We start from the raw sequence: 17,942 nt of genomic DNA on the forward strand, positions 1-17,942 counted from the left end.
CTCAGCCYGCAAGACAAAAGTAACCTGTGGGGTTTCAGGCTATGCCACCARTTAGTGAGCTGTAGGGAAAGGAAGGGAAAAGAAAAAGAGGTTTGAGAAACAGCTAGACTGAGGTGATAAAGCCACGGAATAGAYTGATTTTTCTGACTTCTCTTGGCCATAAGATCCATTGTTTTGCCCAATCTCTCTTTTTAACTMTTCCTACATTTCTCATTCTGAAAATTTGCAGTCAGATTGCAGTTCTGTCATTATTTGCAGTCAAAGGATACTTCTATCATTAAGTAAAAGTCATTTAGTTGCAAGTGCAATCTTTTTATGTGTATTTATATTAGCTTTTATGATTGTTTCTTTCAGCAGGCCTTTATATTTACACTGTGAGAAATAATTGCTTTGTGTTTATTTTCTCCATGGTGTAGATTAACATAGAGCTCTTTTAAATTAATCAGATATTCACCTTTCTTCAGATCCAAGTCTTATCTACTTAATTTCTCCTCACATATGAAACTATTCCGTAGGTTCAAACTCTCTTACTACCAGGTACTCCGCATCTTCCTTCAAATGGGCCATGTGGGTTATTCAAAATGTAGATTCAGAGTGAAAGYTTACTGTCATAACAGCCTTTTCCAATTCATTCTGCATTCCTTTCTCATTAATTGTTAACTCTCTCTTTCTGTTTGTTTTGGTTTAGTTTTTAATAGTATAGAACRTAGACCTAAGGCTTTTCATTAACTGCTCCAAATAACTTACATTTCCAAGATGTGACAGTTAATTTAAAGGTTGGTTTAGATTTTCTTCTGAGTATATTACTCCACACCCATCAACATGACCCTTACCTGACATTTTATTATCAGCCACTAGTTCTCTTGAGCTCCTTATGGAAATCTTCTCAAGTAAGTTGAGCTGGACAAATCTTTAACCTCTCTGAATGTTGATCACCAACTTTTCTGCCTTTCAGTGGGTTATAATCTCAACATTGACCTTTCCTTCTTACTCTATAGGACCATCTGGTCTAGTTTCTTTCATTCATATACAGGGYTGACTTAAGCAGACATAAATATTTCTGAGGTTTAAAATGAGGGAGCCAAGGTAGCAGAATCAGCCAATGCACAGAACAAGGAATGGGCAATTGTCCTATTCCTAAGGTAGTTTTCTGTCTCCATTGAGCTGCTCACTGCTGCAGCCAGAATGAAGTAACACAATGTGGCTGAGCCAATCCAGCTGCTCAGGGCTGCTCAGGCAAGACATCTTCCTCCCACATCTCTCTGCCCACATTCTTGGCCTCCTCGTCCTGTTTGTCTCCTCACTACCAGGCCTGCCAATTGTCTGATACTTCAATAAGCCAATTCAACCAGCTAGCCGACAAAAAGTTGTTTATTCACTTTCCTGTGTCAAGTCCCTTTTCCATCCATTTAAAAAGCAGAACGGTTTGAGCACAAAGCCTGTTGACAACCAGTTTGGCACAAGGAAAGGGTCAGGAGTCTGTGGTTGGTGAGAGGAGAAAGACCTCCCCACTTTTAAGGAAGCCAGCCATTAGACAAGATGAAGCCTTTTTTTGCCAATCCACTCTTAGAATAGGTTAAGCTTCCAAGCTACCCCACCACTCAGCCAAGGGAGATCTCACTCCCTCCCCCTATTTCCAAGTTCTCTGTTTCCTCTCTTTTTTTCTCTTTATTATTCCTTCCTTGCATCAGCTCTGGAAATCACACTGTCTGACTGAACTTTTCTGATCCCAAGGTAAGACAACTCATCTCAGCAATMAGCCAAAATAGAATAAACAACTTTTTTTTGCTGGCTTGGAATTTGAATAGATTACATCAGCTTACAAGGAGATCAGATGAGATCCTGGAGACTGTTTAACATAAATGCTGTGGMTGAATGGTAAGTAAAAGAGGGGAGAAAGGGCAGGAGGGAGCACTAGCATACCCACTCCCTRTTGCATTTAGGAAGTTAATTTGAAACTATACCCATAGACTGATATGGTTAAAGCTGGGCTCTAAACCGGAGTTAAAGATGGGGTTTARACATTTTCTATGCTGCAGGAWTTTTGCAGAGAGGAAAAAAGCACTSAGAATGGACTGCTTTGGAAGAGGGCAGGTGATAYTCTAGTGCTTATAATTCCTTTCCTTCTCCTTTAAATACAAGAATGAATTGTTGACGTGTCTTTCTGAAGATCTCAAGACCTATACATAGGTATTTTTTCTCAAAAAATGAGTCCTGCAAAATGGACTGGCTACAATTCATTCATTACTTCTATGGGGAAGATACTGTGACAGAGAACAATTTGGTGAGCTTGTGGTTGAAAAATGTGATGTTACCAGCTATTCACCTTTTAGACTTTTGCATGCAGAAAGTATGAGTGGAAGGTGATCATGCTCAAGGCTTGAGTGGTTGTTGCTTTTATGTCCACGTGGCATGCTAGGAAGTRCCAGGGCCTTGGTCTGGAATGTTAGTATAATATTCCTGGAAGATCAGAGCTGCAGTTTAAAGAAAATTAAGGACATGTACATACAGATGCAGATAATTTGAGGCACTTTGGAAGTTTAAGGACAACCTAACTGAACTGTTGTGTCAACACTGCCTACAAAATTAACCTGTCTCTCTGCAAAGTTTTGCTACTATTTCTACTCCATTCAGAGACTAGCTTATGTGCTAGGGAATGAAAACACAAGTCCCTTCTTTTGCTAAGAGCTAATGTATTTTATGTGGTTTTGCATGTTTCTCTATATGCTAAGTATTTTTTCCCCATACTACTTCTCTTTGGATTCTACAGATTAATTGAATATCGGATGAAACTGCGTGTGTTCACTTCTTTATGGCATACTAAATATCCTTTGCTCTTGTTTTTAGGAAAGAGCTATGTTTCTCATTGTTAAAGATTCTTTCCCTTATTACTCTAAAAGACACTCATATACTTTCTTCCTGGTTTTGGYTAACTTATTGTGAAAGTGCATAGACTGAAAGCCCTCTCTTTTCCCTCAGTTCTGAGGAAATTGTCTGCTCATTATGTTGGGAGTCTTTTCTACAACTCTTTGCATAGCTACATGAGTGTAGCAAACATTTTGATTTACTTTTATAGAGGGACTCACATTACATATTTTTGGTTGAACATTATTTTGCATTTGCTAGAGGAAGAGGAACAATTTACATGGTAYTTTAATTTTTTAATAAATTAAAACTATGAGATGACTATTCAGAAGTAACAAAACCAGCTATAAATATCATCAAGTTCCCATTTATTTTCATAATTAAAAGTTAATATTATTTTGTAGATAAAGCTATTTCATTTTAACTCGCCAACACAAACAGTTATTTGAATATTAATTATTCCCTAGGAAGTTCTACGCTGATTTGATTTTTATGCCAAATATGCCTTGAACACCTCTTAGGGACCAAAAAATTTTCACAGTCCTTTAGATATAAGAAAATTCCCTTTTCATGCCATTCAAAGCAAAAGGAAAGACTTCCATGGACTTAATGTGTGGTATTATGTTCATAATACTGAAATCAGACTAAAACCTACCCTGGCAGCAGGATGAGAAATGTGAAAGTTATTTCATTTCAGGTTCCCTATTTTTTGTATTATTTGAATGAATACACAAACAAGGCTTTTAAGAGGCTCTGATCCCTCTCTTTGTAGTTACAGTTCAGAGAATGCAGAGGCGTGGGACTAAACTGAAAATATGTGGGGTATTCCTAGAGCTGCCAGTAATAGGTAACCCATGGAATGGGCCTTTGTTTTGTTTTCTTTAGAAAAAAAATGAATTCTTGAACAAGGGAGGAAAAGGGAAATTTAGAAAAAGCCTTGTTTTCAGATAAGCCCTTACTCTGGTAGGCTCCTATTTAATCATAGCCCCTAGTTAATAAAACAATTCCCTATTGTGCTGCACCTTTGGGCAGCTGCATAAAGAATCTGCCCTGTGAGGGAAAAAAAAAAAAAAAAAGGAATTACTTACATCTAATATATACCTGTTAAATTACCACAGAAAGTAGAGGGCTAGGGTGTGCTAGGGCTGTGCCACCTGTCCTGGGACCATCATCCATCAGTATCAGCCTTTTGGGCACAATGGCTTCTCATTCTTTTGTTGTGCTACAAACTGGAGGAGGGAAAAATTAAAAAAAAAAAAAATTCTTGTGAAGCTTTACTCCAAATCTCTGATTCCCAGGGGGTTCCAGTGAACAGGAACCATGGTGTGTGTTCACTTCCCTTCTGGCAAAGCCAGTTTGAAATAATAACAAAAAAGGTCCTGGAACAACATAATACGAATCCAGTCTTTCGTGTTGTTGTCTTGCTTGTTCTCTGCTAGGCCGTATTTTCGAAGGTGCGTTTAGTCTGTGAAGGCTTTTATGGAAATAGCTCATTTACTTAAAAATCCAGGGGGAGCAGAGGGGCCACAGCGGTCTTTTCCCCTTCATCTTCCCCTTACACGTTCAACATCTTGTAGAGAAGTACCGAGGTACTGAAAAGGCAGATTATTATGCTTTGAAAACTGGTGTGGCAACTGTAGTTTGTCCTTCATTAACGCGTGTGTTTAAGCTGAGCGACTTGACCTGAAGTGGCTGGAGCCTCCCGGGGAAAGTTTTCAGTGCTTTTGTGTGAGTGTGTGTGTGTCTTTTCAGAGTTCCACACTGGAGCAAAACCCCCTCTTTCCCATTTGCTGCCTGCTGCCCTGAGGGTGATAAGGCTGAAAGTTTAGCAAGTTCTGTGCATAACTTCACATCACAGGAGCAAGTGCGTATTCCCCCCCTCCCCTTTCTTTTTCCTGCTCCTAAACACCTCCTTCAAGTTCGCAGCTGGGCAGGACTCCAAAGGTGCAGCAGCAGCAACTAGCTGGAGTTCAAAGTTAGCAGTAAGTTGCACAACTTCCAGCTCATCGCTACGCTCGGYGACTATTAACAAGCTGGAAGGCGCTCAGGCAAAAAAAATAGGGGAGAAGGGAACACCCTCGATCTTTGGGGATCGCTAATGTTATGCCGCTGGGATCATGGCTCCTTTTGGAAGGAATTTATTGAAAACCCGGCATAAAAACAGGTAAAATGCGTGGGCATGTAGAGGAAAAGGTAGGGCGATATGGGATGATTTTTTTATATATACTTTTTGTTTGGTTGTGGGGGCAGGATGTGTTGTCCGGACCGTGGCGTTCCCGGCAGCTGAACTCCGGCGCTCACCTGCGAGCGGGAGCCGGGCCGGGGGAACGGAAGGGAACGGGCCGGCCCGTGCCGAGAGAAGGGGCTTTTCCTTTGCCCCCTCCCCTGGACCTGCCGTGCCCTTCTTCATTCTGCCTCTTTTGACTCCTGGGCAATATTTTCCGTGAGCGGGAGGTAGCTCTTCCGGACCTGGAACATTCCCCGGCTGCAGCGAGGCGAGCTGTGGCGGTGTCCCGCGCTGGGAAGGTGAGGCTCGCCCGGGCCGGGAGAACCGGCTGCAGCCCCGACGTGCGCGTCCCGCCGGCGGCCGGGGGAGCCCGAGGCCCTTCCCCCGCCCCGGGACAAAWCTCCCTGAGTTTCTCACGGGAGAGCCGGGCTCCGGGCCCCGGGCCTCCCGCCTTAGCCCCGTTGGCCTGGGAGGTACAGCGACAGCCCGCAACCCCTTCGGATCAACTCCATCCCTTATCTTGTCTGCCGGCTGTAAGGCTGGGAGGTAGGAGAGCATCGAGCTCTCAGCGTGGGAGGGAGGGGGGATGCTTTTTTTGTTTAGCCTTTAGTCCGGGATAGACTTGTACTGCATATACTTTGCTTGCCTAAAAAAATTCTCCGGAGGCACAGCTATGGTCCCTGGGTCGGCCACCACGAAGTTTATGGGGACTTTGCCCCCACGATGTGCATGCTTCCACATGCCCCACACACGGGCTGTGAAAAGGACAAAAAGGGTTATGTAATCATGTTAGGTACTAGGGTGCACTAGATTTTTTAAAGAGTAAATTTGGACCCTATRGAATGTGCAGTGGCTGAGCCCATCTAGTTAAAGCTGAACAGAAATCGATCACTGAAATTTTGCCTCAAGAAGAAACTCAGAAATCACTTGTAATCTCATCCCCTCTTCACCTAGTGGTCTTCACTGAAATGTAATTGGTATTTTAAAGAATGCAAGGGATGATCTTTTCCATGGGGAAAATAATTGAACTCTAAAAAGTCTCTTAAAATATCCCATGTCTTTTCCATGTTTGGSTTTTAGTTTTCACTTTGATATACTGAGAATTATTTGGGGGAGATTGTATGTGTTGGGATTGTGTGACGATATTAACTTAGCATATTATATGGAATATAAATTAGAAAGATTTTAACAATCAGTGTTTAAAAAAATCAGATACTATTTGAGAGTTACTAATATTGTAGGTTACCAATTAAATAGTGTATTTTACTAATGTGTTTGAAAGCAGTGCAACTTTTATATACCTCTCATGCCCATTTTATGTTAGAAGATCTGGAAAGGCAGACATGAACTTTGATATAAAAGTGTTTTTACATAGAGTTGTAAGTTTTTTAGTCTAAAAGTAGACGTTTTGTTACTGCCCTCACTTACCTGAAAAGGATTAAATCACAAAGCACAGTCTACTGTGTTCAATGGTGAATCTGTTTCTCTTTTGACTATTTGCAGTATGTTCACACTAATTGCATCAATCTCACTGTGTTTGCTGATGTGACATTTTATTCCTCAGGAAAAGAAAGTCATAATTCAAAGCATTAAATAGGCAATAAAAATGAAAATACCAAATAAACCATTACTGTGAACATCTAGCACTTTCTTCTCATTTCATCCTCCCATCCCTGAAACTAAATTAGTGCCTGTTGTGGCAAAGAGATTTTGTGACAATAAGAAGGGTCTGTGTGACCCACAGAAATGTAAGGGGAGGGGGTCAAGAACAAAGCAAACAAAGCAAAATAATTCTTAAGATGCATTAATATCTATTCAGATATTTAAATTTTGGCATATTTAATATTTTCTTTGATATTGAATTTTGAGAATTAAACTTTGTTTATGCAGTTAGTAAAATGGTTTTGCAGTATGATTAAGGAACTACATAATACTTCTTCGTCATTTGTATTGTGTCTTGGTGAACTCATTTGAAACCTTGAGAAGAAGTGAGTTTAAAATCCTTGACAATGTTTAGGGCAGTAGTTGGAGAGTTGGAAATTGTGGCTCACTACCTTGTCTTAGTTTGTGGCTCACTACCTGTAAAGAAGGACCAATAAGGGACATACACTAATGTATGTTTTTAACCTGCTGCTGCTTTTTAAAATAGGCCTAGTGCTCATTCGTCTTTCTGGGAAACTCAGTTTTTTTGCTTTTTCTCTTGAAGTTTTTTAAGACCATTTGCTACATGCAAATATAACTCCCAAAACTTATAAGATAAGCAAATGAAGAATAAAATAGATGTTTACATGAGGACACAAAGCTAAGTTGAGGCAACAAAGGTAGGTGGAAGAAGAGCCAGAAGGAAAATGAAGGCGTTACAGTCATTTGCTCAGATAACAAGATGACACCACTATAATTAGTGCTTCTCTTGCAGCATTGCCCAGAGGTTCCAGATCAGGGCCCTGTTTAATAGTAAGCTCTTCACATCCAGATTGTAAATTGTCAGCCTCTACTCCTAGAACCTCAGAGTTTATACAAAAAGTTTACTCTAACTGAGTTTGTGTCTGTGATGTGTTTGAGCAAGAGGCGAGGGATGTTGTCCATTATGCCACAAGTCTTTAAAAAAAGAAACTGAGATTAAACCTCAGGAAGACAAAACCTGTGCTGAACTACTATTAGTATTTAAAAGATCTTCAATCACTATTATTCTCTTGGGCTGCTGAAATGTCACTCATACAAAGAYAGCACAAGGCCCATGTAGCCAATAAATTACTGTAAACCCTGGTTGGATTTCAGGGGAGTGGCTGCTGGGAGTGTGACTCCAATGTATGTTTCTTGTTGAGGAAGACAATAGTGATATTTTGATACTCTTTACAAGAGCTGTAAGTAGTTTTTACACTATTCTTTGTCCTGAGACAACCAGGAGTAATCACAGTCCCCAGAATGTGTATGTGCTTGTCAGTGTATCCCCAGGAGAACAATACTTCCAAGACACCCCACCCACTTACAAACCCAAATGTGCGCAGCAGGGACAGGCTGTACCCTTTAAGGCAACAAAGGAAAAAAAAAGTTTCCTGCAGGACTAAGGCTCGGCAACATGAATAAACTCAAGGGGATTTATTTTTATGCAAATCTCTTAAAGATGCTTACTTTGAGAGTAAGCATCACAATTCAGAAGTATAGTGAGGGCAGGTAATGCTTAGCTGAAGTTGGAGGAAGAGAAAAGGCACTGAGTTCTTTGGACATAAGGTCTGGTATTAATCTAACACCTTGCTCTGCACAGAGACCAAAGAGATCCCTATCCAAATATGAGAAATACAGAACATATATACTTGCAACCTTTAGGTACCAAGGTTTCACATTGTATAGGATTTCCTGATTGCTAAGCAGAAAAGAAATTTATGCCACACTGATTTTCTGTAAGAGCAGGCCTTCTCTGCTCTTGGGTGCTAGATTTGATCATTTTTGAAAATGGGTCTTCAGGTTGATTTAAATATTTCAAGGATATCTGGATCTATCTCAAAGTGAGAAAGCCAGCCTTATTTTTATTTCTCTTATTGAGGCCACTTTCTTGGGATTTGCACATGAACTTTAGCCAAACTTGTTGAAGCCCTATTGTTTCATTCATGTTGTAGCTGGGAAACTGAAAGGGAGAGGGTACAGGTAATCCATCCTGATGCTGTCCTGTTATGCACAACACCTTGAGAAATACTTCATGTAGCAGTGTGCTTCATGTAGGTCTTCTCGTTAATACAATTGTTTGTACGCTCTGTTGACATGCAACAATTCTGAACCCAGTGTACTGTTTCATGTTTAAACAGTTGTGTTACTAATCTATTAATTAAATGTGTTCACCGGTTTTGCTTTTCCTTCCTGTATTTTTTTGCACCTTTTACTGTTTAGTGTTTTCCACAGTTTTCCACTTTTACTCACTGCTACAAGAGTTAGCATAGCATTTCTCTAGAGGAGGCAAAGGCTCACTTTGCCTACTCTTTAGTTCTGCCTTCTTTAATCATCTCATCTCTGGTTCAGAGGTAGAAAGAAAGACCATGCATCTCCATTCTGTATTACAGATAGAGAGGGAGTTCTTCCTGTCCTGACAGGAGGCCCCTCCCCCGTCAGAGACACATTCAATTATTCTCTCAGTTTTTATATTACAGTGCAGGGTAGTGAATTAGATTAGAGACTTTGTCTATCTGATACTGACCTAGCAATTCCATGATCCCTCCCTTTCTCCCTCCCTCCAGTACTTGCTCATTGCATCTAGTTAGCACAGTGATTTGTGTATTATTCTGAACATCTCTTCTGCTCTACCCACGGCTGAGTACACTGCTGTACATTTTGAACCTTGACGAAGTAAAACTGAAAATGCTCAGCATTGAGGTTTGGAGTGGTAAAGCTCTTGAGGATCAGCTACTTGTTTGAATGAACTGTGTATGACCCACACTGTAAGTCTCATGGGATCATGTGAGATGTCTAATACTTCTCTTGGATGAGCACATCTGGATAAAAGTCTGTATGAAGCTATAAAGGTACTTACTGATACAAGACTGCAAGATATTTGGTATGTATGTTGGAGGGGGAGATAAAAGTTTTAGAATCAGTGGTGCTACCTGTGTTAATTTTTTGGATTGAGAAGACGGTGCTTGTTTGGAAATGGTACAATGCATTCTTCTTATATATTTTTTTTCAACTTTTCCCTGAGAGTGAGGTGTTATGGTGAACTATCAAAGAAGTTGTTCCTTATTGAGCCAGCCTTCATACATTATAGTTTATTTTCTGGTTGGCTTGGAAGCTTTTTCTCAGGGGTAAAAATGGTTGCATACATTTTCTAATATTCTTTGTAYATATTTGTTCGCTTCACTTTCAGGACCAGCTTTTCGTCTAGCAAAACACTAATCTTATTTCTAAAGAGTTAATTATCTACTATCCCAGTAGGGCAGGCAGTAATTTAATCCTGAAGGAGTAAATAAAATGAGTAATAGAAGTGTAATACTACACCATCTAAGAGCATGACTTAGGTTAAGTTGAAGTTAATCTAAAACACTAATATAGTGTAGAGTCAAGCTGAGACATACATTTCAGACAAAACTCCCATTTTTTAGTAAAAAATTAAAGAGGAAAAATCTTACTGGCTCGTGGTCCTTTCCTATTTTACTGTTGAAAAAGTAGCATTCTGTGTGAAGAAAGACTCCGACACATTGCTAAAGGTGTAATTAATTCAGTAGAGAGAAGTTAGTTTTCAGAGATGGGCATTTTAAAAAATTCTATTAACTTTTATTAAAGCCAGTAGAGTAGTACGTCCTGATTTACCTATGCACAGAAAAAAAGTTGTTTTGTTTGTTTTGTATGATTAATAATAACAATTTAAAACTCTGGTCTGAAACATTATTATTACCTGAAAACATTARCATCTCATATGCTGTACAAGCCTTAATTAGTTCATTCAACTTCTATATTTAGTATGCTGATAAATTCTTATTAATGGTGACAAAAAGAATGATGCATTATGAAAATTTTAAGACCACTCATTAAATTAAGCCTAGAACTAAATGTTGGACATGTGGTACCCAGTCGTGTGGAGAGGTAACTGGGCTATTGTTGTCACWTCTATTGTGTCTCTTTCGCATTTATGATACTCTCAAGGTGATGACTTTCTATCTTCTCTATCGTGTTTCCATGCTAGCAATTCCTTGGGGATCAGACAGATAAGAGACAAAGGGTTTCAGGAACCCTTGTCCMAAAGAATACTTTTTTGAGCATGTTTCTGGAACTTGACTCAAGTAGGCTCCAGGATTAACAACATTGCCTTTTCCTGGTTTGACCTAGCCAGAAATACACTTGGGGTGYAGGTATTGCAATGATACCGACTTGTTTGTGACCTCAAACAACCGATAAGCTTCCTTAGTTTTCCTTAGCAGTAATTTGGGTGTTCATATTTACATGCCTCAGGAAAATAAGTAAGACATGACTAGACAGTGCAAAATGTGTAGAAATGCAGAGTGTGAAAGCCAGTTAGGGGGAAAGGTATTAATTAATCTGTGAGTTCTTGCTTTCTAGTTCCTGTGCAGTCCACTAGACCTAGCTGCTATGCAGGGGACTAAGAACACACAGCAGATTGTTTCGGTTTGATTTTATGTGATTTTCTGAGGAATTTTTCAATGGTCCAAAATTTTCCATAATGTTAAAAATGGCTTGTGAGGAGGGTTTTAATGTCCCATAAAAAGAAATAAATAAAGAAATGCCATGTGCATCTTAATCTGTTTTGAGGTGGTTTTGTGAAGTGAACAAAAGAAAAGAAAGTTACCTGCAGAAAATAAAAAACATAAAGGGAGGTTGTCCATGTTAATGATAATAAAGTAGTCATGTAATTGTATTTTTAATGCTATGAAACGCAAATCCTAATGCTGTGTGGAAATGAGCAAAATACATCAAATTTGAAAGAAAAAAATCCAGTGCATGTTTGGCACATCTCTCATGCACTTTATTTATACCCTTTATTTAAAGTTGTGTTTCCCTTTTACCAACTTTCTCCTGTTTTATTCTCACTCCTGTCTACAGTACATATTAGCCTCTGTCCATCTGAACCATTTAAATTGTAGTTTAGATGGTTGCTAGACGTGCATGTTTGCACATTAGCATTAGAAGAAGCCAGACTACCAACTTTTTTTTTATGTTGTAGTCTTGAAGGCGATGTATGTCTCTGTTTTTCTGGGTTGTGGCTGGTTTTTTTATGATTTTTTTTCCACATTAGTTAGCAAGTTGCAGAATAATCATAGAAGGAAAATGTCTTTATGGAGAGGGTGTTTACTGTGAATATAATATATAAATATAATTTGTTTATTTTGAGGGTCAAAATCACAGATCCGATTAAGTTGCTTTCTTTATTCTTCATCCCTATTAGTTCTCTTTCATTGATGCAAAGAGTTCTGAATTATGAATTTTCCATCATAATGATAAATATAATCATCTCTATTGAAAAGCACATTTTTTTCCTCCTTTTAATAACAAAAATATTGAAGCTTAAAATAAATACACAAAGGCATAATATTCTCATGTTCATGAACAAAATGAAAATTTAATGATCTATTAGATTTTTGTTTTGGTCAGGTATAAATATGTTTACCTTACTTTGGCTTGTAAGGGTGTATGACCTCACTGGAATAATGCAGTTAAATGAAGACTACTAATTTTTAAGAGAGTCTGCCCTTCGGTCTTAAACATACAATTTTCTTTGTGTTAATAGATTCCATCATCCATGTAGAACACCTTACTTTGCTTTCCCCAACCTCCCTCAATTCAAAGGAATTCTTTCTACAGAGGGTATTTTCCGCTGTGAAAGCACTTTTAAGCTACAACATTTTTTCAGGGCAACAGTTGGGACACTGTTTTGATTACCTCAAGTATAACTCATTTGCCACAGGAAATTACCAGTTTTTTCTCACTGATCAAAGAGTGGCTTAGTGATATTTCTAAGTGTGGGATCTTGTGCTGATGTTCAGCTGCTGAGGTTTTGGTTGGCTTCCTAATTGGTAAGCTGATGTTCTGAACTGCTGTTTTATTTGGATTTTACCTGTTGATGGACTTCCTCTGTACTGATTGCTAAGGCACTGAGCACAYTTGTTGAACCTGATTATTGCCTGTATCTCTCAGGGCCACTTTGTTGCTAATATACTGTTTTACTGAAAAGCTCTGCACAAGTTTTAGTTTTCTAACAATAATTTCGTATTTGTATTGACTTTACTGCACTTTTCCAGACTTCTGGTACTTTAAGGATTAGGTAGATAGCTGCTAATGTTTATTCAGGAAGGTCACTAAAGGTGTTAGATGAAGATCTAAATTATTTTTGGAGCTGCAGTTGTGGATGGTCACAGTACTTTTGCTGACACTTATATTTCTCCTGACATTCAAGTACACAGTAAAACACAAATGTCAAGCTCCATCTTACTCTGCTTGAGCCACTGAAGATTTAGGTATCTAGTCATCTAGGTACTCTTTGTAGTTAATGGATACATCTAAACACTTCCAGAGGGCAATTCATTCAGTCTTAGACAGGCTGTCAGTATGGGATTAGTCACCCTTTTGGAGGTGCCTATTTTATGCCACTGATTACAGAGGAAGGTCAGAAAACTATCTTTGACTGCACATCTACATTTTTAAATAGCTTAAGGTAGATGATATGAGCTCCACCCAATCACTTTTCATGGAGCATGCTCAGATTTGTGGAGTGGATTACTAACCATATTTTGCACCACTCATTTTCGAAATTAAAAAGGGAAACATGACTGGAGCAGTGAATTGCAGGTAGATAATGTATGATTAAGGGAGAACCAGCCTAACAGCATGGATGTCTTCCCTGACCCTGCCACAAAATTCCTACCTGGTTTTGGACAAGTCACATRACCACAGTTTACAGAACTGGTTACTCACTGTGTATTCCTCATTTGCTAATTCAGTGTCCTGTAAACTTTTTTGCATAAGGGCTGAACAAAGAAAGTTTATGGATGTCTTGCTTTGCACATGTCTATGGATAACAATTCAGTAGGCAGAGTAGGAATTTAAATGAGAGGATAGCTTTGGCCTCAAACTTTTTGAGCTTTGGTTTGTAAAAGGGAATTCTTTCCCTACAAGATTATGTGGAGATAAATTCAGCCTAAAAAGCAGTTGAATATCTCATGGTAAAGGACATATATCAACATTTTAAATATTAAAAAGTGTCCTCTAAAAGGGTAGTACCATATCTAGGAGAAAAGATACAAATTAAAATGCACAGATATGTAAGAAATGTAAGTAATAAGGGATAGATTTATGAAGGAGAYTTTGGTCTCTAAATGTAATTGTAGTCATCTAAGACAATGTTTAAGAACTTCTGATGTTTAGATTCTGACTGGTAGCACTTCCCAGCCACCTCTATTCCTATCATGTCTTGCACTGGTCCTGAACACTATGCCGTTTGTGCCTCCCTCACTGAGCATTTTTCAGGAAAGTCTTGTGAAGTTATTCTAAACTAAAATTCTCTCAGTATTTCATATTGCAGCTGCACTATTTTGTGCTGGCTTAAGTTACAGTAAGGCAGACAAAGACAATGATTTGTGTTGAAAGGTTCAGCGAGAGAAGGGAATCAGGTTTTTCATTGCTGTTCTAATTAATATTGTTGGGTATTTTTTTTTATACAATAAACATTTGAACATGAWCTAACAGCATATAAATTCTGCCTTTTTGTTCATGTACCTGTCTGCTTTAGGTCAGTTCCTGCTGAACTTGGTGGTGTCAGCAAATSCCATTTTTAGGAGTTGAACTCTTCTGCTGTACTTTCTGTGGAAATTAAGATGCCCAAATTAGCATTATGAATTTCAGGAGCAAAAAAGAAAGTTAAAACATTCAGTGTCTGCTATGCTTCAGTACCTTTTTTGTCTCTGGCAAAACTGAATAATGTCTCTTATATGCATTTAAGTGAGGCGGGTGTCCAGTGTAGCAGAGAATGAATCTTGCTATGGATGCACTGAATCAAACTAATTTTTGTTGAACTAAGTACCATGGGAAACTTTTAACAGCAATGCCTGAATTTTTTCAGTACTTCTCTGCATCTTAAACACATTTCTTTGTGCTGAAGTATTTATGCACAGTAGGCATATATTCAATATATAAATGCATATGTGACAGCTTGTTTTGTATGTGATCATAGAATGCGTATGTATAGCTCATAAGATATTCTGTTACATATGTACAATACAATACATTACAACCTCCAAATCATTGTTTCTATAAACAATACATGCAGAAATAGCCTCTTCTGTAGGTTGCTTATTTATGCATCTACATCTTAAAGATCTGAGTACAAGGCAGACTCCTTTAAAAGTCAGAAGTGACAAACAGRATGTGCATATGCCATGGAAGAAAGCTAAATATGTGTATTTCTCCCACCATGACAGAGTTGTTCACATGGCAGAGGGAAGCATGCCTTCACCCAGCTGTCACTGTGGTAACCACTCAGCTTATGAAGTACCTTGTTAAAAGGCCTTTTTATCCTCCCTTAGCTATGAAGCCATCTGAATTGCTCATATGTTGAAAGGATCCCCACCTGCAATGACATTCGGATATGTGAAATAAAGAAACATGGGATTAATTTGAATGTTGACTCAACCTGACTTTCTAATGAGCTAATGGCAACAAGTAGTTTGTAGTGTCTTTTTGGTGTCACAGCCTGTTTGGGATAATCACTATCCTGCCACCGATGTGTCTCACAAAACTGGTACCCTTTTTTCTCAGGCCTGCCTTGGTCTTTGATCACTGTCACGTAGCCATGCTTAGCTTCTGCTGTGCCCACTACAGATTTTTGGCCTATGCCTGCTCTCCCTGTTCATCAAAAATTTTTGCCAGGAGTAACCTCCTTYGCAGCTGCATTACATTTTTGCACAGTTTATTCTTAAACTATTCAATCACGTTTCGATGGCTATCTTGATGGTTTAGCAAGGCTTTTATCTTTATGGCGTAATTTATCTTGACTCATTGGAGGTCAGACAAGAAGCTCAGCTGCAGTGGGTTGTGATGGACAGCTGACATGGTTATGAGCCTCTTCATATGGACCCAGCTGGAAAGCCATTATCTGAACCCATTATGTCTGTCACAGAGTAGGGTTTGGGTTTAAGTCACAGTCATTCAAATATTTTAGTATTCACATGGCTTTTTTATCTGTATCGCATAGAATGTCTTTTCTCTGCAGTCAGCTTCTTTTATCTTCTTACAGCTAAAAATCCTATGTGTGCAAGTGGACACCATTCTCTGTATCTCACTCTTGTCTATACCTTTTTTCTTTGCATTAATCTCATAAATTTCCCATTACTTTTGGTAATCTTTATGATCCAGCATTAAACTTGCTTCCAGACAGCAATTCATCCCTTTTTGCCTTTCCTATCTGTATTGCTCAGCTGGCTAGAACTAATTTTGCAATCTCATATGCCCTCTTTAGCATATGCATTGCTTGGGAAGAGCACAGTTGGTGAGGTTAACAATTTATTTCATTTGTTCAGTAGTTTCTTCAGAGAAGATGTGGTTATATTTCAGAGTCCCTATCAGCCTGCGTCTGACTAACTACATATTGAAGCATTCATTGATAGGCAATTTTAGAAAATTACTTGAAAGTATAACCTGCACAAATCTCTCAGACTGACAATGGACACTAAAAATGCTTCAGGTTTCTTTAAGAAAAAATTATGTCCACTCTTCTTGTTAGCATAATTATGTATCTATTCCTCATTTTAGCTCTTTAGAATGAACATTTATGTAAGAGTCCACTTCATTATCACATCTTTTTTTCCTTTCAGCTCTTCAAATACTGTAAGTAATGGAACACATTTGTCACTGAATTGTCTTTCAGAAAGTTCGAGGGAGAAATTTAAAAGAAAAAAAAAGAAAAGAAAGAATTGATTGTAAATTACATCTTGATAGAACATGCTTTGAGGTGATATTTTTCAAAATGATTTAATGAAAGCAAATGAAATGGGAAAGATGATACAATATGGTTTCAAAGTGGGGTGGTTCACTCTGTAAAATGCTTTGCAATACATACAAAAGAACATTAAAGCCCATCCTGTCTTTCTCACTCCTGGCAAACTGTGGAGAGATACTCAAACGATTTTCTATGATATACTTAAAAGCTGTGTTGACAAATCGTTAGATTTAAAAGAGTTAGGAAAGGGTGATGATGGACAAGGTGTTGAACAGCTCTAAAGGCTTGCCGTTGCACAAAGGGCAGTCCTAAATTCCCTTTCCAAGCTCCTGGCCATTCTCTGCCATTTCCTTTGCATTGCAGCTATTCTTGCCTGATACCATAGAACTCAAATGAGTATTTTCCTATTTGCCTTTTTCTGAGCCTGAGTTCAGCCTTAGGTCTGGTAAAATGAAACCAAGCCCCTTCTGAACTTTCCATCCATTATGAATGAGAAGAGCACCTGTCTTAAATGGTGTCACCAGGAGCAGGGAATAAGTGCACAACATGCACAGTATGTAAGGGTTCCTAAGAAGGTAACCATCCCAGCCTCCTTCAGATCAGGGAATATTGCAGAAGTAGCATGAAGTCTTACTATTTCCTTGTCTGTATCTCATTCCATTATTTAACTTGCSTCATTATCATCTGTGTATGCCTAGTGTGCTTTGTTCATGTTTTGGCAGCTCAGAGCCAACCTCAGAATGCTTTGTGTTCATTTCTCCACTGGGCAAAATGTCAACAAAGGCAGGGGAGGGAAGCAGTATACTTTTGCCTTTCAACAAAAGCTGAACTGAATTTCATGGAACCACAAAAAGACCCAAAACAACCAATCAAACCAAAACAAACTAAAACCCCCCTCGTCCTCTCAATGCTTGGAATTCCCCTAACTTCTTTGATCTCAAAAGCTCATAAACAACCAGAGTGCTTCTAAAAAGCAGTTATAAAAATTCTAATGGGAGAAGTTAGATAACACAAATTTSTATTAATTGTAACAGCAACTCTGTCGTTTAGAAGCCTGTATTCCAAATGAGATATAAATTATTCTGCTTCGTCTATACAACTGAAAATGATGCAGTTTCAGACACATTCTATACATTATTAATAGGAGCTGCAGAAAGTTTGTATAATGTAACTAGTGCTTAAATATTCATAGGCACTTAAATAGACGCAGGAGCAGTTTAAAGTATWGTATTTTTGCAGTGCAGCAAAGTATTTGTAGATGAGAAGTACCAGTGGCATTTTCATTTTTTCACTAGTGAGAACTACCCACTGCCCAAAATCAAGATGTAGTATTTACAGTATTGCTATTGCTAAACTTCTCACGTTGCTTATTAACACTGAGGAATTTGAAAATGCCCATCTTCCCATTCCCCCCCCCCC

At 38.6% G+C, this 17,942-nt stretch overlaps 1 protein-coding gene across 6 annotated transcripts in view; it reads left to right on the plus strand.

The window, feature by feature from the left end:
• Positions 1–4,853: 4,853 nt before the first annotated feature.
• The window catches only part of RASSF9 (Ras association domain family member 9), a 25,673-nt gene continuing 12,584 nt past the window's right edge, over positions 4,854–17,942 (plus strand). The window contains exon 1 of one of the 6 annotated variants that reach the window (XM_057374751.1): positions 4,854–5,029. In XM_057374751.1, the coding sequence (XP_057230734.1) occupies positions 4,983–5,029 (47 nt within the window). In that variant the 5' untranslated portion in view covers positions 4,854–4,982. Of the gene's footprint in view, positions 5,059–5,143; positions 5,392–5,449; positions 5,639–9,287; positions 9,639–17,942 lie in introns of those variants that run through there. The other 5 variants (XM_057374755.1, XM_057374753.1, XM_057374756.1 and 2 more) reach the window with 5 other exon arrangements.

Source organism: Malurus melanocephalus, unplaced genomic scaffold (assembly GCF_030028575.1).
Source record: "Malurus melanocephalus ecotype Western Australia unplaced genomic scaffold, MMel_1.1 scaffold_232, whole genome shotgun sequence".
Taxonomy (NCBI): domain Eukaryota; kingdom Metazoa; phylum Chordata; class Aves; order Passeriformes; family Maluridae; genus Malurus; species Malurus melanocephalus.